A 23,126-nucleotide genomic window follows, 5' to 3' on the forward strand; every position below is an offset into this window, starting at 1 on the left:
TGAGTTCCTTGGGCCGAATTCATTCTGGAGAGTCAAGTTACAAGTTTCGTGGATTTCGTATTTTTCCTCATATCTTTGTGGGTCGAGAAACCCATATTTTCCAGCTAATTAAATGACGAAGAATTGTTGTGGGTGAATTATTTTGCACTATGTGATTGATCTCTCTGGTTTATTTCCACTGCATATATTTAATTCCATAAGTTAAAAATACCAATGATTTTATTTTTCAGTGATTTAGTATTTATTTGCGTAAATAAATAAATTGTTGGGGTTAAATTGAATTGTTGTGAAACGTAAATTTGGTTGGTATTAGAAATTTAACATGGTATCAGAGCAATCTAGAAGACTCTGAGAGAAAGACATGACATCACAAGGGTTTGCAGCAACAAGTTTCCCTTTTGTGGCAGTAGAATTATCTCTGAAAATTTTGCAATTGGGTTTTGTGGTCGTGATCAACTTGTGGAGATGGCATCATTGAGTAGTTTGAGATATGAAGACAGAATGGGCAACGTATCAAATTTCAGTTCCTAGGAGTGAATTACCATGAATCTGAAGATGAATGGTCTTTGGGACCTAGTAAGCAGAGATGTGCAGGTTCCTTCGTATCCAAATCTTGTAGTGGAGCATAAGCTCAAAGACATGAAAGCAAGCTACATAATTTTGGATGGTACGAGGGATCATATAATTCCTCACATATCAGGGAAGGACACAGGGAGACAAATGTGGATAGCTCTAACAAGTCTTTATCAGAGTACAAATGAGAACAGAAAAATGGTGTTGCAGGAAAAGTTAAACAGCATTAAATGAACAAATCTGAGACCTTGACATCTTATCTCACGAGGGTCTAGCAAGCTTGTGATAAGCTTGTAGTTGTTGAGGAAACTGTGCATGATTCAAAGATGGTTGAAGTTGCTTTGAAGGGGTGCGTAAAGCACTGGCCCACTTTTGTGGATGGGAGTCTTTCTCATCAACAACTTCCTGATTGGAGCCAGTTATGGGATGACTTCACCTAGAAGGTGATCTAGGCAAACTCATTGATTAGAGGACAATGAAAGGGCAACGAAGAAAAAGATGAGCTTGCTCTTATTGCACAAGAAAAAGAGGGCAAAGCGAAGGCCAAGCAGAACCAGGGTGGAGGAGGATCTTCACAGAACAAGAAGGAAAAGAACATGAGGAAAGTCAAGTCCTTTAATTGTCATAAGTTCGGGCATTTTTCCAATCAGTGTCCAAACAAAATTAAGGGCAAGGGAAAGATTGTTACAACAACTACTGCACAAATGGAGGAAATGGCCGAGAAGTTTTGGAAAAACTTCACCTTAATATCTTGCATTTCTAGAAACGTCAAGAGAGGTGTTTGGTTCATTGACAATGGAGCATCTCGTCACATGATGGGATCTCGAGATGTCTTCACCAACATGACCAAAGGACCCAGATATGTACATGTTGAGCTTCGTGACAAGGCCAAGTGTGCAATGCAAGGCATTAGGATTATTGAGTTCTAGATGCACTCACATGGCATCATGGAGGTGAACAAGGTGTTATATGTACCGAGTTTGGAGAAAAATCTCCTTTTAGTTTCGGCCATAGAACACGGACTGGAGTTCAGCTTTACAAAAGGTGTAGTGGTTATTAGGCCAAAAGGGACCAATTTCAGCAAGAAGTTGGTGATTGGTAGAGGGGAGAGGAAACTCTATCTATTGATAGGATAGCCATAGCCAGTGAAGGCTGTCATACATGAGAGTGATAGCCAGAGTGAGATTTGACGCAGGAGGATGGGGCACCTACACTAAAGAGCTCTTCCTATGGTGCAGAGGATGGTCATTGGGTTTCTAGAGATCCAAGTGGAGCAGGATGGAGTCTGTAAAGGGTGTGTGCTTGGCAAGCAACGCCAAAGTTGCATATAATCACAGCGAGACCAGGTCTAACGGAGTACTATACTTGGTGCACTCATATATTTGTGGTTTTATGTCTGTGATGTCGATCCTAGGGTCATTACACTTTGCAATATTCACAGATGATTATTCTAGGAAAACTTGGAGTGAAACTGGATGAGTCATTTGCGCATATTCGAGAGTCCAATTTATGTCCATGTTTCTATAGAGAAAAGGACTAAAGTACAGCCCTTATCTGCGAGGGGCGCACTTGTGGACTACAATGAGGTCTCAAAGGCCTACAGAGTCTACATTCCAGGACAAAGGAAGGTGATCTTGAGTCCAGATGATAGATTGGATGAGGATAGGACCCTTAGGAAATCTCATGAGAAGGAGCCAATAGCAATAAAGGATTCGCACAATAGGTTCCTATGGCTGAGCTAGGGCTAGCAACACCAGCAGTAAGGACACACAGTTAGCAGATCTGGAGGAGTTGGATACTCTTTCAAGCTCTACCAAGTGGAGGCCGAGATAGGCCAAGAAGACCTTGAGGGATGTTGAGGAGTATGTGGAGGCTTCTAGTAGCACCTTCAGGCATAGTAGACCACCTACCAAATTTTTCTGTTATTTGGCACTAACGAGCAACGTAAGCGAATCTGAGCCTTCCACTTTTGAGCAGGCTATAAATGAGCAAGTCTGGAGGGATGCCATGATAGAGGAGTATAGCTCCATCATGACCAATGATGTATGGGACATCGTGCCAAGACCGAAGAGAAAGTTTGTGCTCACTTATCAATTGATCTATAAGATCAAACATGCAATTCATGGTAGCATCGAGAAGTATAAAGTGAGGTTTGTGGCGAGAGGGTTCTCCCAAAAAGAGGGAGTGGACTAAGAGGAGACATTTGCACCTGTCGCCAAATATAAATCCATTAGAGTAGTTACGTCCATTGCCTTAGAGATGGAGTGGAGGATATATTAGATGGATGTGAAGACTGCTTTCCTCAATAGAGTGATTAAGGAGGTGTATATTGAGCAACCTCAAGGTTTTGAGGTGCATGGGAGAGATTCCTATGTATACATGTTGAAGGAGGCCCTTTATGGGCTGAAGCAAGCTTCACGCGCATGGTATGCCAGGATCGATGGATATCATGTTGGTTTGGTCTTCACTGAGAGTGAGGCAGATCCCAACTTATACTATGTACTTGTTGAAGGTGAGTCACTCACCTTGGTACTATATGTGGACGATCTCTTTTTGACAAGATCAGAGAAGCTCGTAGAGATGTGCAAGGAGGATCTTACTTCAAAGTTCGATATGAAGAACATTAGCTTGATGCACTACTTTTTGGGATTGGAGGTGTGGCAACGACAAAGAGAGATTTTCCTTAGGCAAGGCAAGTTTGCAATTGAGATCTTGAGGAGGTGTAGGATGGAGGATTGCAGGCCTAAGTCTATACTGATGATCACTATCCTGAAGAAGTTGAGCACTTCTGAAAGTGAATTAGTGGATCCTACACTGTACATGCCGCTAATAGGCTCCTTGATGTATCTGGTCATCACTAGGCCGAATATATGTTTTGTTATGAACACACTCATCCAGTTCATGGTGGAGCCGAGACAGGTTCATTGGATAAATAATTTAAATTATTTAAGTGACTTAGAAATATTCTCAACCATTGATCTCCAAGATTCTTCTAAACGAGAGATTGGGGTTAGGTATTTGGACTTAATGAAGATTATAAAAGGAGCCTAGCGAGGAGGTTATGACACAAGTGTGTGATTGAGTCATCATTCAGAGAGTGATCTTCTCTAAGTGTGAGTGGCTTCGTAGACCAAGAGCGCAGAGAAGGGGAAGTATGAGTGGATTGGGGCGAATCTAGGAGGTTGTGTAGGGGGAGATTGCAGGACCAAATTGTTGGAGGGAGATTGATTTTATCTGAAGGACACTGAGTTGTTGGAGGGTCGATTTTTCCCTAGTGCACATCAGTGGCACGCAAGGAGGGCGCAAGTCGAGTTGTTGGCTAAGTATTTGGGTCGAGTTCATCCGGAGGTTGATTTCCTAGAGGTCGAGTTCCGAATTCATTTTGGAGAGTCAAGTTACAAGTTCTAGGGTTTTGTATTTTTCCTTGTATCTCTATGGGTCGAAAAACCCAAATTTTCCAGATAATTAAATGACAGAGAATTGATGTGGGCGAATTATTGTGCGATGTGTGACTGATCTCTCTGGTTTATTTTCGCTACATAAATTTAATTCTATAAGTTAAAAATACTAGAGATTTTATTTTCTGGCGATTAAATATTTATTTGGGTAAAAATATAAATTGTTGGGGATAATTTAAATTGTCATGAGAAAATAAATCTAGTTGGTATTAGAAGTTTTACAAATTGGCCAACCAAAATCACAGGATGTCAAAGAGCAAAGTTGCATTTGAAAGACAAAAGGATTAGAACTCTTCCTAGGGTTTTTCACATTCCAAATCTGGCTCTGGCCAGGAACCTGATATCTTTGCGCAAGTGGTTGATGCATATCTACATGTATTTGAAAAGAACAGAGTCAAAATGGTTCAAGAGGTAATGGAGTTGATGAGGGGAGCTCAATGTAGAACTATATATAAGCTATTTGGAAGCACCATAACTAATAGAGGTAACAATACTATTGTTCTTGAAGGCAAAAATGAAGAACTCAAAGCTCCTGCTCACCCTAGAGATAATACAATGCTTTTCCATTGAAAATTGGGACACATCGAAAAGAAGGGTCTTCAATTATAACGAGGCAAAGGTATATGGTTGAAGGTATGTCTGAATATGCATCAAATTTTAATTCTTGTGAACATTGTTATATCGTAAGCAGAATCAAGTGAATTTCCTTTCTAGCTCTATCAAGGAAATAGAGATCCTTGATTTGATATATAGTGAGGTGTTTGGTCTTATACCTCTTACATCACTATGAAGATCTATGTACTATGTTTCATTCAAAGATGATTTCTTGAGGAATACGTGGTTGTAATTCTTGAAGAAGAAATCAAAGGTTTTCAGCAAATTCAAGAAGTTCAAATCCCTTGTGGAAAACCAAACTGGAAAAGCGATAAAAGTTCTAAGAACGGATATTGGAGGTGAGTTTTGTGGCAAACAATTTGAGAAGTTTTGGAAGTTATGTGGTATGGCATGGCATGGCAAAATACTACTCTATACACACCTCAGCAAAATGGAGTGACAAAAAGCATGAACTTGAAGCTAATGGCAAAAGCAACAAGTATGCACAATGTTGCAAGATTAGCACAAGAATTCTAGGCGGAAGATATTGCCATAGCCTATTATTTAGTAAATTGATTACCCTCTTCAGCACTAGTTGACAAGAATCCACATAAGGTATGGTCTAGCAAGAAACCATCTATTTCATAGCTCAGATTATTTGGGTGTAATGCTTTTGTGCATGATCCAAAGAGAAAGAGGAGCAAGTTGTACAATAAGGTAGAGAAATGTAACTTTATCTATTACAAAGGTGGAGTAAACGGTTACAAACTATGGTATCCCATCACAAGGAAAAATAATGTATAGTCAAAATGTGGTCTTCGAAGAAATTGAGAGCACTTCCAGGAATGAAGATGAACCAAAAAAAGCAAATCCAACAAAAGTGGAGTTTGAACAAAAGAATGCAAGATCTAAATCATTTAAGGAGGTACAGTCATCTAAATCCAATGATAAGGTAAAACCACAAACTCTAGCTTTGAGAAGGTATGTTCACACAAGGAGACCTATTGCAAGGTATAATCCACCTGATATCCAATTTTCTTTTGTTTTATCATGTAGTAATGATGAACCTAGATCTATCACAAAGGTAATAAATTCTGAAGAGAGTAAACTTTGGAAGAAGGCCATAGTAGAAGAAATGGAATCCATGGAGAAAAATAAGCCATGGGACTTAGACGGATTGCCTAATGGAAGGAAACTTGTTGGTAGCAAAGGGGTGTTCATAAAGAAACTAAATGCAACGAGAAAGATCAAGAAGAATAATGCTCACCTGGTAGCAAAAGGTTATTCTCAAGTAGAGGGGATTGACCTTGGTGATATTATTTCTCGTGTGGCAAAATTGATATACATTAAATTTCTATTCTCTCTTGCTACAGCGTTTGATCTTGAGGTAGAGCAAATGGATCCAAAAATAGTTTTCCTACATGAGAACTTGGAAGAAGAAATCTACATGAAGCAACCTAAAGGATTTACAATAAAGCGTAATGAGCTAGTGTGTAAGCTAAAGAAGTCCCTTTATGATCTAAAGCAATCTCCTAGGATGTGGTACCAAAAGATCGATGCAGACGTACTCATAGAAATTATGAAAAGCAAGTTTGATCACTGTTTATATTGCAAAGAGGGAGGTGACCATTTTGGGTATATAGTGTTGTAATGACATGTTGTTGGTTGGAAACAACATGAAGGTTATCAAGGAGGTGAAATCCCGACTATCCTCCAAGTTCAACATGACTGATCTCAATGTTGCTAATTTTATCTTGGGGATGGATATTAAGAGAGATCATATAAGTAGGAAACTCCAGTTAAATGAGAGAAAAAGTGTTGAGACAAATTTGCACAAGCTTAATAAGAAGGAATGTAAATCGATAAAGGTCCCTATTCATATAGCCACAAAAAACAAGTAGGAGAATGTTGGATATGTGTTATATTCTTTATAGTATCGAGGAGGCTTTTGGAACAATCTTCTTGGCCCATGATTTTTCAGCCAATGGTTTTTTGGTTGATGGTTTTTGGAATGGTTTTTTGGTAGATGGTTTTTTATCTAACGGCTTTTATTGGCAAAAGGTTTTTCATCCATTGTAATCTAATTTCTTTCAAGGAATTGGGATATCAAAGTAGTGGAAAATCAATATATATTGTATTTGTGTGGGACAACAAATTATGCAATCTATTATCAAGGAAGACCTAGACGAGACAGAGTGTTAGAGGTACATTGCATTGTATGTTGACTAGGCTAAAGATCTCGATCACAAAAGACCTACAAGTGGTTATTTGTTTACACGAAAATACATGGCAGTCACTCATGCAAGTAAAAGAGGTTGTATGGTTGTTGATATTGTATTCAAAGATTGGGTTTGAACAGCAAGCTCTGAGGTTAGATTGTGACAATCAAACTGTAATCTTCCTAGCAACGAACCTTGCTTATCACTCCAAAACAAAGCATATTGATGGGCAGTACCACTTTGTGAGAGACATCATTGAAAGCAAAAAGGTATTACTAGAGAACGTTGACACCTGCAAATGTTGCAGATTCATTGACAAAGTCCATGAGCACTAAAAGTTTTCTTGGTGTAGAGAGGCAATGGTCATTTGTGCTCTAGATCGTTGACTGATAAATAATGTGCCCCCATATATACAAAGAAAAAAACAAGTAGGAGAATGTTGGATATGTGCTATGTTCTTCATAGTATCGAGGAGGCTTTTGGATCAATCTTTTTGGCCCATGTTTTTTCAGCCAATGGTCTTTTGGTTGATGGTTTTTGGAATGGTTTTTTGTAGATGGTTTTTTGGCTAATGGTTTTTATTGGCAAAAGATTTTCGTCTATTGTAATCTAATTTCGTTCAAGGAATTGTGGTATCAGAGGTAGGCGAAAATCAATACATATTGCATTGTACATGGTCAAAAATGTAGTGAGAAAAAAGGGGCGGAGAAGCTCTAAGAATGCTGGTTTTCCCAGTTGGGTTTCCAGGGTAAAAATATATTTGTGTATTGTGTCTAAATGCCATAATTTACTTTCTGTTTTTAGTTTAGAATCTACATGCATTATTTACTTAACAGGCTTAAAACTAACAATGTGGATGCATAGTGTGGTTCCCTTATGTTGTGTGCTAGATGTCTAACAATGATTTTGTTTTCCTAAAGTATGGTGACGGTTTGTGGGAACCTATTTTGGCTTGGATGTCTATTCACTGCAGCAGCATGTCTAATAGTTCATCTTATGTATGCTATTCGCAGCAGCCATAGCTTGAAACCCAAGACTTCTAGACCTTGTGTTGTTCCTTTCCATTCTCTGTAAAGGGATCATTCTTGGATTGGACTTGTCCAAACAATTTTGTCGTGGTCGGATCTATTGTTAGGCCCTCTTGTTACCATGAGATGAGGGTTGATCGATGCTGCAGATATCTCCAATTTCTCCTGATATTTCTGACTTCCCTCCAACTTTTCAGGTTGTTGGCTTGTCTGATATTTTCAAAATTCAAGTCCAAGTTTATTATTGCCGATATTTATTGATAATTTCAAATTACTTTATTTCTGCACCCTTGACAATATACTCCTTGAAACAATATTTGCAACAATGGGTTTAATGACTCATGGTAGCCTGATCTATAGCATCGCTTCGCCTGTGGTTTCCCTCTCACCCTGCTCCTAGTTTTCTTGCATGGTATGGCAGTTAGGATTTTCAATAGGTCAAGTTTTTGGGTTTCTTTTTAGATTAATGTAACCCTTGGAGCATATCCTACCCACACACCTGTCAACTATCAAGAGGGGATAGAATAGGTTCTCTACTTGAGCTTGAACTTGTAGCTGTCTACACATTCGACATGTGTTATTTGATTTACAGCTCTATACTTTATGCCTATTAATCGAGTTTAAAGGAAGCTATTATCCCAAAAATGAAATTCATGTCTCCCAACTTCCTACTTAAGCCTGTCATAGTTTACAAATATGGAATTACTAATTAGTTATTCTCATACAGTTAAGGAAGGCAATTTTGTAACCTAGAGAAAATGCTAACATGATCAGCATAAATGAAATTGAAACAAACTCATTAATCATAGCTCTCAACTCTTTAACTTTAGAAAAGCTCCATATAAATGTCTTGAGAGAGGGAGAGAGAGAGGATTTGTCATCTAGATCCTAAAGCATTCCCTACAGCTTAGATTCACATTATAATAAGGTTGATGGCAGATGCAGTGGAGATTTACAATGACTAGGTGCAAACGAAAATTAGTTTATAAACAACCGAACTCTTCTACAAATAGTCCAAACTAAATATAGAATATTCAAGTAAGTTCATGTCTCCTAGCTCACTCTACTTAATCCTGACATAAATTACAGATATTAACTTATTATAGTGCACCTAAGGAAGCTGTTAGCTTTATCTATTACTCCAAGGTATTCTCATGTAGCAGCATCTTCAGTGTGGCACCCTCGGCAGATCCATATAGCACTGATGATACTGTGGCTGAGAGCTCGGCAGCATTGATGTTAAATCCATACAACATCCCTGTTATTCCTTGCCTCAGTTTCTGTGCGCAGAATAGAGAGTCTGTTGGATAGGTGCAGCAAATATATATACAGAGGTAGAGGGCTTACGCATGTGCCAGCCTTAGAGAACACCAGATTTAGCTTTTCTTTCATTAGAAATTTGCCTTCAAGAATTATTTTGCTTTTCCAGAATTAAAGAGTGCAGTTTATCTCAGTTGAGATTCAGTCCCAATTTAGAAAGGGTTTGCCTTCATTATATTCAGAAAGTGTTTTCCAAATGTCAGAACAGGTTCTAATTTTGGACAACAGCACAGGAGCTAGAAGTGTCCCAGTTTTAGCTAGACGGTGAGGTCTAAGCAGACTTCTAATTATTTACCTGGGCACTAGGCAGTAAGATTGGTTAGGTTGTCTTCCTAGCCTAGGCACACCACAGGGTTGGCACTCATTCAATTTTTGTGTACTCTAGCCATTCTTAGTCTGTAAAAAAATGCCAATATAAGTGTGCAAGACATCCAGTTTTGAGTACAAGTCAAAGTTAGATGGTATGGTTTTGAACTTATGGTATTGTAAATTCTGTTTTACCAAGTTAATAGACAGATGAATGATTGAAAGTTCAGATTCGAAATTGCTGTTTGTATTTTCAGTATCATGTGTTTGTAGAATTTGGCATTCACATTTCAAAGTTTTAGCTTTAAGTCTGCTAGTTTTAGAGTTTGAATTTCAGGGTGCAGAATCTGCTTCCATTCTGAAATTTTAACAGAAGACAATTTTGCACCCCGGAGAAAGGGTGTTAACATAATTAATGTAAATGAAATAAAACACCCTTCTTAATCATAGCTCTTGAGCCTTGAACTTCAGAAAAATGTCATGCATGTGTTTTAGAAAGAGAGAGAGAGAGAGGATCTACCATAAAACAACCTTATTAACCTTGAATTTTGAACTTCAGAAAAGTTCCATGCATGTATTTTAGAGAGAGAGAGAGAGAGAGAGTAGCACGATATAAGATTATTAGAAAGAAATTACAATGACTGGAAGTAATCTACAAATAGATTTAAAGCATTCACCTATGCAAATTGTGCTTCGAGAAAGGCAATTTGAACTTCAAAAGAGCTCTGTGTGTGCATACAAGAGAGACGGGGGGGGAGAGAGATCACAAACACAATACAAGAGAAGATGATTAATCTGATTAGGTAGGGAGAAAATTAACAAAATGCAGTTATGAAATATATAAAAAGATCTATGTTTGTCTTCTGCATAAATGCATCATTATCACTACATTTGTGTCCATGAAATAAGGAGATAACACAAGTATATAACAACATTATCTGAACTGCATATCACAGTCATATAATCATGAACCGCAACTTCAACGAAGGAGATTCATACCATTTCCATTTTCTAGCCGCAAAATATGATTTGAAAGTACTTTGTTCATCTCAAACATGTCAACTGAATCTTTTCTGAACACCAAGCGTAGTTTCTCATCACACAGGATTTTTCGCCTGTTTTGTGGATCTTGCAAATCATTTTCCCTAATGTAAACCCAAAGTTGCTTCACAACCTAGCCATACATGATTCATCCAAACCAAAACAACAGAAGTCAACAAATACAATCAAACATACTTTGAAAAACTGATACTTTTATGTGGAAAGTAAACAATAGTAACGTTGGCACAAGCACTACTAACCTGGGTTCTGGATAACTCAGATACCCCAAGGACTGACTGTAGCTCTGGAGAAAGACCACATAACTTGGTGAAACCACCACCTGTTCCTTTTTTGGTCTTTTCCTTATTTGAACTGTACCAAGATTAGAAAGCTAAAGTTATACACCACAACATTTAATAGAATGGCTATCACTATAACAAATCATCATCTACAGATGACCCTTCCAATCTGATATTTGCACATGTATTAGTCAATACAAAAGCCCAAGGCGTTGGCTCAACCTGCTGTTGCCAATGTTACTGGGAATTTGGTTAGTTACAAGCCAGCAGGTGCCTGGTTCAAATCCCCCATGGTTAGAAGCACTAATCTATGCTGATGGGTTACCAGGAATGCCATCCACAAACGTGGAGAACCATTAAGATTAACGTTTTCCTTGATTTTTAAAGAAAGCCCACACACTCTAAAAATGTTTACTATTTATGGAGGATGAACCAAGGAAATATAGAATCTTAGGAGGGGCAATACTAAAACAACAGAGCCAAGATCTTTAAGGAAGTCTTTTAAGGGAAGAACTGTTTAATTAGCTTCATGTGCTACTTACTGACTGGTCAATAAGTCATGAAAGGACGATTATGTGTGTCGTTTCCGACATACAATTTAATTATATGCAATTGTAGTTTTATGGACTATAGTTGCATTGTATTAGATCAATGCATTTCATATTAGTCATCACAAGCATTGGAGGGGAAATAATTATCAATCTTGAATGAAATTCCATATAGGGATATGCCCAATGATAAAAGAATGATAAGATACTCTGGATGTTTCAAGAACTCAACAGTATCAAATATTTCTCACTGTATAAATAAATTCGATAGACAGCATAAAGGATTCAAGCCCAGCCAAAACCTTTATTAAAAATAAGAAACAATGTGTTCATTACAGCATAGCCCTGCGGGGTGTCCTTCACAAGGCAAACAAATTTGAAATTTATCAAACTCTTTACTTAAAACCATAATGTAATTGAAATTATCTTAATTTTTTGAACTGAAGGACCAAAAATAAAATAGGTGAAAAGCACCTAGATTAGAGGTTCTGAATGGCTTTTAGAAACAAAAGTTACTCAGCTCAAATTGCCCTTACTCCAAATACTTATGCACCCTGCACTAAGTTAACTGCAACAGCACAGGCTGAAATATGTACAAAATCCTAGTCTTGGAGACAAAATAATATGGGAAGTTGGTTTATATGATATCCATTTACAAGAAGAAGAATAGCATCCAAAACATGGCACGAGTTCTCCAGCCCTCTCTGACACAGTATTTAAATGTGCCTCACCACATTACACTCAAACATATTGTAAACAGATGCCTTAATCAAACGGAAAATACAATACGCAAGCAAATAGGAGAGCAACTGAAAACAGCTAGAGGAATTTTTTAACAACAAAAGCAAAAGTGAACATTTAAATTTTAAAAACTAAAAACACCCAGAGCAAAGATAGAGAATATGCTGTGCAGTAGGAATATGGATGAGCTTTGGCTTCAAAACAATTAGCTCCTAAATATTAATTCCCACACAGCCTGCTCCCCATTTGTACTCAGTAGAAGGCTAGAAGCTGCTATGATCTAAACAAAAAGTCAAGCAACCCAGCAAAAATGTAACAATTTGGGAGAGAGTGATATGATAGATGGATTACAAGTGTCATTAACAAAATCTTCCCCTGTGGGGACTGAAAGAGAGACCCTTCGTGCCAATAAAGGCTTAAAAAGGGATTTAAAACAGAAGAGCTTGGTACTTCTAGAGGAGGATTATTTTTCTTCATTTCATTCATTTTGTTCCTGCCTGATTCTAAAAACATGAAGTTTCATTCCATGAGATCATCAGTTTGTAATAGACATACAAGGCATATTATAATGTGGCTTGTCCAACTTGCATACAAAGACCATGATAATGGGCATGAAAGCTACCTAGTTTTTCACAGTCTCAAACTGTTCAGAGTTTAAAGATTCCAACATTATCCTAGGCACATGGCAGTAGGAGGGAAAAGTGCTTGCCTTTTCTGCTCATCTTTTGCAACATATATTTATACCAGAATTATGCATGAATTGTATAGAGAGCCCTCAAAAGCCAACACTCTAAAACATATATGGCAGTTTTGGTGCCCTGCCTTGTGGACTGTCACTTGCTTGAAGTGGTTATCTCTGTCGCAATTTGATTTTCATTCCACGTTAATGCTCGTCCCTTTCTCTTTGATCTCCCAATTATTAAGCTGATGGGCTAACTTACCAGGATTCAGATCTGGATACAGATTCAGATACAGATGTGCCAAATTTTTGAAAATCCAGGATTCTGATACAGTAGGAAAACAGCGAGTACAAACAATATAAATATATTTTTATAATTGTGAAAAATAAAACTCCATATATGTGTGCATGTATCTGTGTGTCAATTGGGGTTATCCCAGATTCCCAGGTGCTTGGGAGGAAAGAAAGGAATCCTCCCCACCCACAGATTCAATTCCCACAAGTGACATGACGGATGTTGACAGTATTGATAGTATACATATATTCCTCATACAGAATATACAGCGTTGTACCTGAGAAAAAACATTCATTTGGCTGATACTAGCAATAGGGGTATACATGAATGAATGGGGCATCAGAAGTTGGAAATCAACCATCGACCTGCGTGTAAATGATCAAGAATCAGTGGAGTGGACAAGTTATGTCTGCCACCTTGCTTCGGCTATGATAAAAATATCAGATGAAGACAAAGACAGATTAGTATGGCCTAAAAACTCGTAATCGGGTGATTTCACTGCCAACCTGGGATATCAAGCCCAGTTCGAATCCTACTTTAATAGAGAGATAGCCTGGTGGGTAAAGTTTCTGTAGAAACACAATGGGGCATTGAAAATGAAGCTGGCCCTGTGGCTGGCCTTATCCAATAAATTGCTTACATGGGACAATGGCCTCAAGCAAGGCTGGATTGGCCCAAATCGTTGCTCCCTGTGCAGAAGGGAAGAAGAATCGGTCCCCCCCTTTTTATAAACTATCAATATACTTCACAGATTTTGTCTATGATTAAAGCAAAATTTGCCCCTGTTTCTTCATCGTGGAGCAAGGATTCTCTTGCGGAATGTGTTGGGGAATGGATCTCAGATAGGTCTGTTGTTTCTTTCCCCATGATGCCTGCTGCTATGATCCACTCCATCTGGTGGGCCAGAAATGTTGCTATTTTTCAAGATAAATTTCTTCCTGCAGAAGTTGTTTTGGCTGTAATTGAAGATACAGTCAAAGCACATAAAGTGGAGGCTAAACGAAAGAAGATCAGAATTCTGGTAATGCCCCGCTGAAGGAAGGCAAGCCATGGGGCTATTTTGATGGCACCAGTCAGGGCAATCCTCAGATCTGCGGCGCAGGTGCTGTTCTCTATCTAAATAATCATTTGGTAAAGCATATCCGTTTCTGTCCTGGAGGTGAAATAAACAATAAGGCCGACTTCTCAACTTTTTGGGCATTATTATGTGGAAAAATATTTTGAGGTGAACTGCAGATTTTTAATGATTCTCAGATTGTTGTTGACTGGATGTGTGGCAAAATAGACATTGTTGTGCCCCATCTGTACCATATCATCCAAGAAATTGAGGCTCATAAACTGGATTGGTTGGAGACAAAACACATTTTAGGAGAGCTGAACTCTGTGGCAGATCATCTATTGATGCAGCGAAACTACATCGAACAAAAAATCCCGTAAATTAAATTAATTAAACCCCTGTTTAATTAACTATCACACCCCGATCTCTTGCGTGGACTCCAAATTAAGCTATTGTGCTAAAATAGCAAAACTATTTAAATTTCCCGATATATGGCAAACCTTTACTTTTACCCACGGAACCGAAAGGAAATAAAATGCCAGTTCATAACTTTCTCGGGTCCGAATTCTAAATTAACCGGCACACATCTTCCGGAGCGATATCTGTCGAATCTCGTCCATTCACATTGAACGGTTACGATCAATCCGGAACTCGATGGATTAAACCACAGTTCATAACATATCGCGTCGGAAATCTAGATCAAACTCCGTGCATTTTTCGACATGATTACCGTCCGATTTTAGCTTTTCAAGCGGACAGTCACGATTAACTGATTTATTAACTCAGTTTTATAAATGATCGTGTCCGTTTTTGGAATGAACCTCTGCGCTTATTGGCACGCGATGACCGTAGATCTGTGGGATCTGTCGATCGGACGAGCCTGGTCTTCTTCCGGGTTTCTTCACGAATTTATCAATCAACTCGATTTTATAATGTTTCAAGTCCGTTTCTTGTGTTAAGGTGCGTGCATTCACCAGTGAACACCATCGATTTTCAAACAAAGACTCCACTAAAGGTTTAATTTCACACACAATTTCCTGGATTTAACAAAGATTCAGCCTACGATTAAAGAATCAAATCACATAATAAAAACCACACAGAAACCACTTTTAAACACAAAACTCCTTTCTTCATTCATAACAATATTTACATATATGTTCAGAACATCTCGTGCTCTGATCTATTCACTCCACTACTTAGCTCTCTCTAACTCTCTAACACTGTAACCTTTGTCCCCCACACTCTCCTCGCAGGCTTACATTTATAGCATAATTACATAATTATGGATTATACTAAATCCATGATATTTTCCATAATTCACTCAACTAATTCCTATTCGAGGATCTCGTAATCCCTAAGATCTCTACGAGATTACCCATATCAATTATCCCTGATATTCTCACATAGTTGAGAATATTTCACAACTGAAAACCTCACACATAGATTTCTCACTCAATCTATACAAGATTCCTAAAATAAATAAAAACATCACCCCCTAAATCAACCAAATGAACAATCATACTATGGGCAGGATGCTCCTACATCAAACTCCCGATGTAGAAAAAAAATCAAACTCTTGTCTATGAGTTTTGTCACTTTTTTGTAGTAATGTGACAGCTACAAGTCTGAATGACTTGCTACCTCCAAGATTCCAAACTCTGTTTTGCTAATGGTCCTTCAAAGTATCAACTCCATTCTGTAATTTTGCACAGAATTCCGAGAATAGTATTTTCAGAACACTATTGGATGTAACTCTCGATTTTCCATACCACACCATCTTTATTTCTGGAAATACAGACTTGTGAACTGCATGTGGAAACTTGAATATCCATCTTCCTGGTTTCCAAATTTTGAACAAGTCTCGAACTGGTTCACCACCTGCACCTATAGCTTTGCTAGGTAACTTTGTCGTGCTGAGATTAGTAAGAACTAAATATGAAAGTTCACCATCATCATTACTCGAACTGTCAACCAAATTCTGTATATCTGTAAAGCAATTTCCTCCACCATGCTTTAGGAGTAATTCCTCTTTGTTAATCACATCAACACAGTTGATGTTCTCTATGGTGTCCTTTCCTTCATTTGTTACAGTTTCTCTGGTTTCAATTGTTGGAAATACTGAGAGGGGGGGTGAATCAGTATTTCTTACAATTTTTATTCTAGTGATTACCAAATGCATATATAGATATGTATATGTATACATAGAACACAAAAACCAGTAGCTGGAATAAATACTTTTATTAAAAACTCAAGACAATACAATGAAATAAATACAATATAAATATATATCTGACTGTGGATAGTTGCCAAGCTCCAACTTGGACTTCAGTGAGGCTCCAACCTCCAGAGCACCAACTCTATTTTGCAGTGGTTCTGCACTTAGGAGCACCTACCCCTAATGACTTTAGTCCTGTTCAGTTCTGAGGCTCCAACCTCTTGGGCTCCAACCCAATCTTAGTATCAACTGTTTTGCTGCAGTTTTCTGCACCCAACCCTGTTGAGCTTCTGCCTTTCTCCAGTTCTCCTGCTTCTCTGGTCTCTCCTGCCTCTTGCTTGTTCTTCGGCTTCCTCTCTTACATATTATGCATACACTCGCAACACTTCACCTTGTGTTTCTATTTTTATGTGTTTCCACTTTCCACCGCCTTTTTGGCTTCCTCCTTGGACGCTGTAGATTCCTCTACCTCGCTTGATCTTTCAGCTTCCCTCCTTGATCGCTGTGACCAATTCTTCTCATTACTGTCTTTGTCTTCTATTTGTCCTTCCGAGGAATTTAATAAACGACGGACATGTCTCTATTTTCTACCTTTGAAAGACTTCTGATAATAAAAGATATAAGCCCAAATTTCTGAACGGTCGCAGCAGAAAACTTCGGATTCGAGATGGATAACAATTAGGTTGACTAGTGGTCACACGGTATTCATATCATCCAATGCTTCAATACATTTTTTGAGAAAGGGTTTAACAGCAACGCCTCAACTGTTCTAGCAGTACAACCAAGTTAATTCATTCGAGGCGGAATCTCTGTCACAACAGTGGGAAACCTCTGTAATTAACCCCGCCTTGATCTCCACCGTCGATCGCCCACGATCTGACGGTCTCCGCTATGTTTACCGCACGATTAAACGTCGTTCTCTTTCCCACCGTTGATTACATTCACCGCTTGATCTAACGGTGATCGCGCCTCCCGCTTTTGTTAAGTGCTCACGCGTTAATGCGCGATCGCGACGGTTTCGCGCCCGTCACTTCAGCCACGTGTCGCGCATTAACTGGATCACACGGCCATATACGGAAACCGCCTTGGGCCCAAAGGCGGTGCGGGGAATACCGCTTACCGCCTACCTGTATGTCTCCCGCGCATTATCGTCCGCGCATCTTTCGCGTGCGACGACCGTTGGATCCGCTGCTCTTTGATCCGACGGCTCACATTCATCATCAGTGAATTCTTCTTTTTCCACCAGTTTCTTGCCAGGAAGTGATTTTCTTTCCCCCGGCTTAGCCTTTGCAGCTGCTTTATCAATTATCACAGGTTCAGGCTTCACTTGTTTCGCACCATCTTTCATTAACTCAGGCTTGGCAAGCCTCACTTCTCTTTGGCCATTTTCCTTAACACGATGCATCAGAGCCTGAGCTTGTCGATCATCATCAGAATCAGAGTCTGAGTCATCATATCCTCCCATTCCACCATCTGTTTCTTCTACAACTGTGGTATAACCAATGAAGAAGACGCTTCCTGTGGTGCAACTGTGTGAAAGCTTGAAAGGTTTAGAAAACATAATATCCAACAAAAAATGGTCGCATTTCCCATATGTAAGCGCACCAAGCACAACTTTCTTGTTATCAACATGAACATTGAGGAGAGCTCTCTCACTTTCCTTTGCATTTTGAATCTCACCCAGCGCTGCCTGCGATAAGTGGAGATATTATAACTTTGTCTGCTTCTCTCGTCTCCATCTGCTCCTCTGGTGGCTCTGTTTACTCCTTGAATATTGCCATATTGACATCAATGACAATCCGTGTCCAAAAATCTCCCCCTTTGTTATTGATGGCAATATTCTTCTGCTCTCTCCCCCTTTGACATCAATGGCAAAGGAATGCATACGGACTCCCCCTGTCAAACTGCTTCCCTTGTCCTGCTACATCTTTATGAATGAACTTGAGTGATGATAGAGAAATAACCCCCATCTTTTGACACAGATGTTCGAATGCTTCTCGAAGAAGAGGTTTTGTGAAAATATCAGCTATTTGCTCCTTAGTACTAATATATTCTAGGACGATGTTTTGTTCAGCTACTTGTTCACGGAGGAAATGATACTTGATTGGTATGTGTTTGGTTCTTGAGTGCATCACAGGATTTTTGCTGAGACTGATAGCACTTGTGTTGTCACAATAGACGGAAATTGGTTGATTTGTACATATGTCGAGATCTTTTAGAGCTTCCTTCATCCATAGTATCTGAGAACAACAGTCTGTTGCAACAATATACTCAGCTTCGACTGTGGATAATGATATGTATGACTATTTTTTGCTGAGCCAGGATACCAAACAGTCTTAAAGGAAGAATGCATTTCCACTAGTGCTTTTCCGATCATCTATACTTCCAGCCCAATAAGCATCGGTGTATGCAGTTACAATCAGTGTTGAGTTCTTTGGGTACCAAAGATCGAAATAAGAAGTTCCCTTCAGATATCTGAGAATTCTTTTTACAGCTAATAAATGGGATTGTTTGGGAGCAGATTGAAATCTTCCCACCATTCCTACTGCTTGCATTATGTCTGGTCGTGTAGCTGTTAAGTATAGAAGAGCTCCAATTATTGACCTGTAATGAGTTGCATCTACTAGAGGGGAGTCATCATCTTTGCTCAGTTTGCAGTTTGTGGTCATAGGTGTGCTCATGGGTGCACAATCCTCCATTCCATATTTTTTGAGCATGTCTTTTAGATATTTGGTTTGAGATATACACAATCCTGCTCTAGTTTGAGATATTTGAAGTCCAAGGAAGTGGGACAGCGCTCCTATCATTGACATCTCAAACTCTTTTGACATGTTTTGAGAAAATTCATGGCTCATTTCATCATTATTACTAGCAAAAATCAGATCATCAACATAAACAAGAGCAACTAGTAACTTACCTTGATCTATCTTTATGTATAGATTGCTTCCAGCCACTCCCTTTTTCAAGCCTTGTTGTTGTAGATAGTGATCCAGTCTTGCATACCAAGCTCTAGGAGCTTGTTTCAACCCATATAAAGCCTTTTTCAACTTACAAACTAAGTCCTTTCCTTCTGTTAGATCAAAACCTTCTGGCTGCTCCATGGAGACTTCCTCCTTGAGTTCCCCATTTAGAAATGCTGATTTCACGTCAATTTGATAGATTTTGAATCCTTTTGAGCAAGCAAATGCCAAGAACATCCTAATAGCTTCCATACGGGCCACTGGTGCAAATGTCTCTTCAAAGTCAATTCCTTCAATTTGTGAATAGCCTTTGCAGACAAGTCTTGCCTTGTTTCTGATAACCTGTCCTTCCTCATTCATTTTATTTTTGAACACCCATTTGGTTCCTATTATGTTTTTGTCCTTTGGACGAGGTACCAGCTCCCATGTCTTGTTCTTCTCAATTTGGGTCATTTCCTCTTCCATGGCTTTTACCCAATGAGGATCCTTACTTTTCTCTTGGGTGTAATTGTTATCCTTCTTCGGGTCTGCACACCTTCATCTTTATCGCCAATGATCTGCTCTTCTGGATGGTGTCTTTGGACATACTTCGTCTTAGAAGGGGTATTAGGTGGTTCTCTTTCCTCTTCTTCTTCTTCTTCTTCCTCATCTATTTCTTCTTCTTTAGGTTCTTCTTCTTCAATGAGAGAGTCATCTTCATGTTCTTCAATTTCCTTTACTGGAAGATCTTCATCAACCTTTACATCAATGCTTTCCACTATTTTCTTCAGTCGATAATTGTAGCACTTGTAAGCCTTGCTCCGTGTAGAGTATCCAAGAAATATCCCTTCATCAACCCGAGAATCAAACTTTCCTGGTGAACCATCATTTATTTTTATGAAGCACTTGCTTCCAAAGATCTTGAAGTACTTCACCGAAGCAGGTCTTCCTTTCCATAGCTCATAAGGAGTTTTATCACAATTTGGTCTTAATTGAGTTCGATTCAGTGTGTAGACAGCTGTCCCTACTGCTTCTCTCCAGAATCTAGGCTGTAAGTCTGCTGCTAATAGCATAGTTCTTGCCATTTCTTGGACTGTTCGGTTTCTTCTTTCAACTACCCCATTTTGCTGAGGTGTTCTAGCAGCCGAGAATTCCCTTTTAATTCCATGTATATTACAGAACTCACTAAACTCATTTGATGTGAATTCTCCTCCTCTGTCTGTTCTGAGGCACTTAATTTTTGAATCTTTTTCACTTTCTACAAGGGCTTTTAGATTCTTAAAACACTCAAAAGTTTCAGATTTATTCTTTATGAAATATATCCACATCATTCTAGTATAATCATCAACAAATAACACAAAGTACCTTTCTCCTTGGAGTTCTTGATTTCTAGTTGGCCCACACACATCAGCATGGATGATCTCCAAGGGCTTTGATGTATAAAGCTCCTTTGTCTTGTGGCTGGTTCTGGTCTGCTTTCCATGTTGACATGGACCACACACTACTTGATTTGGTTTGGACAGCCTTGGGATGTCTCGTACAGCTTTGATCTTGCTGATATTGATCAGATTTTCGAAGCTTGTATGTCCAAGTCGCTTGTGCCACAACCAACTCTCATCTGTCTGACTTAAGTAGCATTTATTTTCTTGAATCTTGTTTAGAATGTAAATGTTGTCTGATGTTCTCACCCCTTTTGCCACAAGTTTCCCTGAGGTAGAGTTCCTAATTTCACAGCCTTTGGTGCTGAAAACGACCTTATGTCCTTGAGCACAGATTTGGCTGACACTCAGGAGGTTGTGTTTGAGCCCATCAACTAGCAGAGCATCTTAATCTTTTCCTTTTCCATTGATTAGAGTAACTGTTCCTTTTCCTGCAATTCTGCTTGATCCGCTTCCAAAAGACACATTCCCTTCCTTTTTGCTCAGTGAGACAAACTTCCTTTTGTCTCCTGTCATGTGTCTGGAGCACCCACTATCTACAAACCACTAGTTTTCATTATTTTGAGCATATAGAGCCAGGCCGCATTTGTCCATGCTGGAGTTCTCGCTACTCGTCTTTCTTCCTTTGAGTGGGCAGTCTTGTTCATAGTGTTCATTATTGTAGTAGAAGAAGAAAATCAGATCAAATTTGGTCAAGGGATCAAATGAATTGAACATTTTGATTTGTCCCTGCCTTTTGGGGGCATATGAGTTGATTATTCGGTCGTTTAGATTTGTCTTTTCACTTCTGCGAGCCATACAATGTCTGGCTTGATGACCGAAGTTTTTACAGTGAAAGCAGTGTCCAAGAAAGATGGTTTTGTACTTGTTGAAGCATCCACGGTTTGTGTCGATTTCCTTCCTGGGAATTACTCCTCCCTCGTTCTTTGGATTTGCGATGGGCCCTTGGTGGAGTACAGGTTTGTATTTGCTGTAGTGTCCATGATTTGACTTCACATTCTTCTTTGAAGCAACTCTCTCTTCATTCTTTGGATCTGGGATGCACTTTTGATAACATACTTTTTCATCTTTTGGATTGCAGGAAAGTGCATCGGCATAGTTTTTCGCATTATTCTCAGTGCTTGACGATTCTCCTTTGAAACCTATTCCAGACTTGTCATGTTGAGGTTTTTGATTTTTCAGAATAGTCTCAAGTATTTGAGAGCTTCTACAACCCTTTTTAATTTGCTCCAACTCCTTTCTCAGAGACACTATTTCGGTCTCGCATTCTTCACAAGTCTCTTCCTTTTCTTTAAGCTTTGCTTCCAAGAGATCTTCTCTCCTTCTTATTTCCTCGTTTTCCACTTTGAGAGAAATGATTTTGTTCCGTAGTTTCTCATTTTCTTCAATGGCACTTATTAACAGTTCATCTACATTTCCTTCCAACCCTGAGTCATCATCATCTGTGAGTGCCATGAATAATGCTTCTTGGCTTTCATCATGATCACTTTCCTCATCTGATTTCTTTTTGATGACCATAAACTCATCCTCATCAGACTCATCTTGCTTGGAGAAGAAGTTTTTCTTATTGAGCCCTTTCTTTTTATGTGCCATTCTTTTAGAATTTCCTTCATCATCATTGTCATGTTTATGAGGACATTTTGCTGCATAATGACCTATTTTACCACATTTAAAACAGATAAGAGGATACTTGCCTTTAAGCTTAGATCCTCTCTTCAACTTTCGTACAAATTGAGCCAATTCGGATTCCACATCTGACTCATCACTACAGTCATTCCTTTCTTTCCCCTTCTTTGACTTTGAGGCCTTGAATGCTGCATCTTTGGAGCTTGGGCCACCTTTCCTCATTTCATAGGCAGTGAGAATTCCATGGAGTTCATCCATTTTGAGGGTATCTAGATCCTTTGCTTCTTCTATAGCGCTTATTTTGGAGTCAAATCTGTCTGGAAGAGACCTTAATACCTTTTGAACAATGGTACTTTCTTCCACTTTTTCGTCCAATCCTTTCAGGGAATTTACCACTTCAGCTACTCGGAGGAGGTATGCTGCAATATCTTCTTCATCTTCCATCCTCAAACTTTCAAATTGTCTTCTGTGAGTTTGAAGCTTTGCCTTTTTGACTTTTGAGTCTCCATCGTACAGGCCAACTAGCTTCTCCCACATTTCTTTGGCAGAGGTACAGTGCATGATTTTTGTAAACTCAGAATCAGTGATTCCACTAGTGATGGAGTTCATGGCCTTTGCATTTGCGATGTAGGCTTTCCTCTCGTCTTGGTCTGTTGGAAGAGTGGAAGTAGTTTTGTATTCATTTTGAACAAAATGCCAGACTTCAGGTCCAAGGGACATTAAGTAGTAGGTCATTCTTTTCTTCCAGA

At 39.0% G+C, this 23,126-nt stretch overlaps 1 protein-coding gene across 4 annotated transcripts in view; it reads right to left on the reverse strand.

The window, feature by feature from the left end:
• Positions 1–23,126, reverse strand: part of LOC149261627 (uncharacterized) — a 213,140-nt gene that overhangs the window by 126,331 nt on the left and 63,683 nt on the right. For all 4 annotated transcript variants that reach the window (XR_016258467.1, XR_016258466.1, XM_089422515.1 and 1 more), the window contains exons 2-3: positions 10,800–10,911; positions 10,498–10,672 (exon numbers count right to left, since the gene is read on the reverse strand). Coding sequence is in view for 2 of the 4 variants with exons in the window: in XM_089422515.1 (XP_089278641.1) it covers positions 10,498–10,672; positions 10,800–10,911 (287 nt within the window). In the remaining 2 variants the exon portion in view is untranslated. The remainder of the gene's footprint in view (positions 1–10,497; positions 10,673–10,799; positions 10,912–23,126) is intronic.

Source organism: Pinus tabuliformis, chromosome 6 (assembly GCF_031772625.1).
Source record: "Pinus tabuliformis cultivar Carrire ecotype Pingquan chromosome 6, CPIR1, whole genome shotgun sequence".
NCBI classification, from domain to species: domain Eukaryota; kingdom Viridiplantae; phylum Streptophyta; class Pinopsida; order Pinales; family Pinaceae; genus Pinus; species Pinus tabuliformis.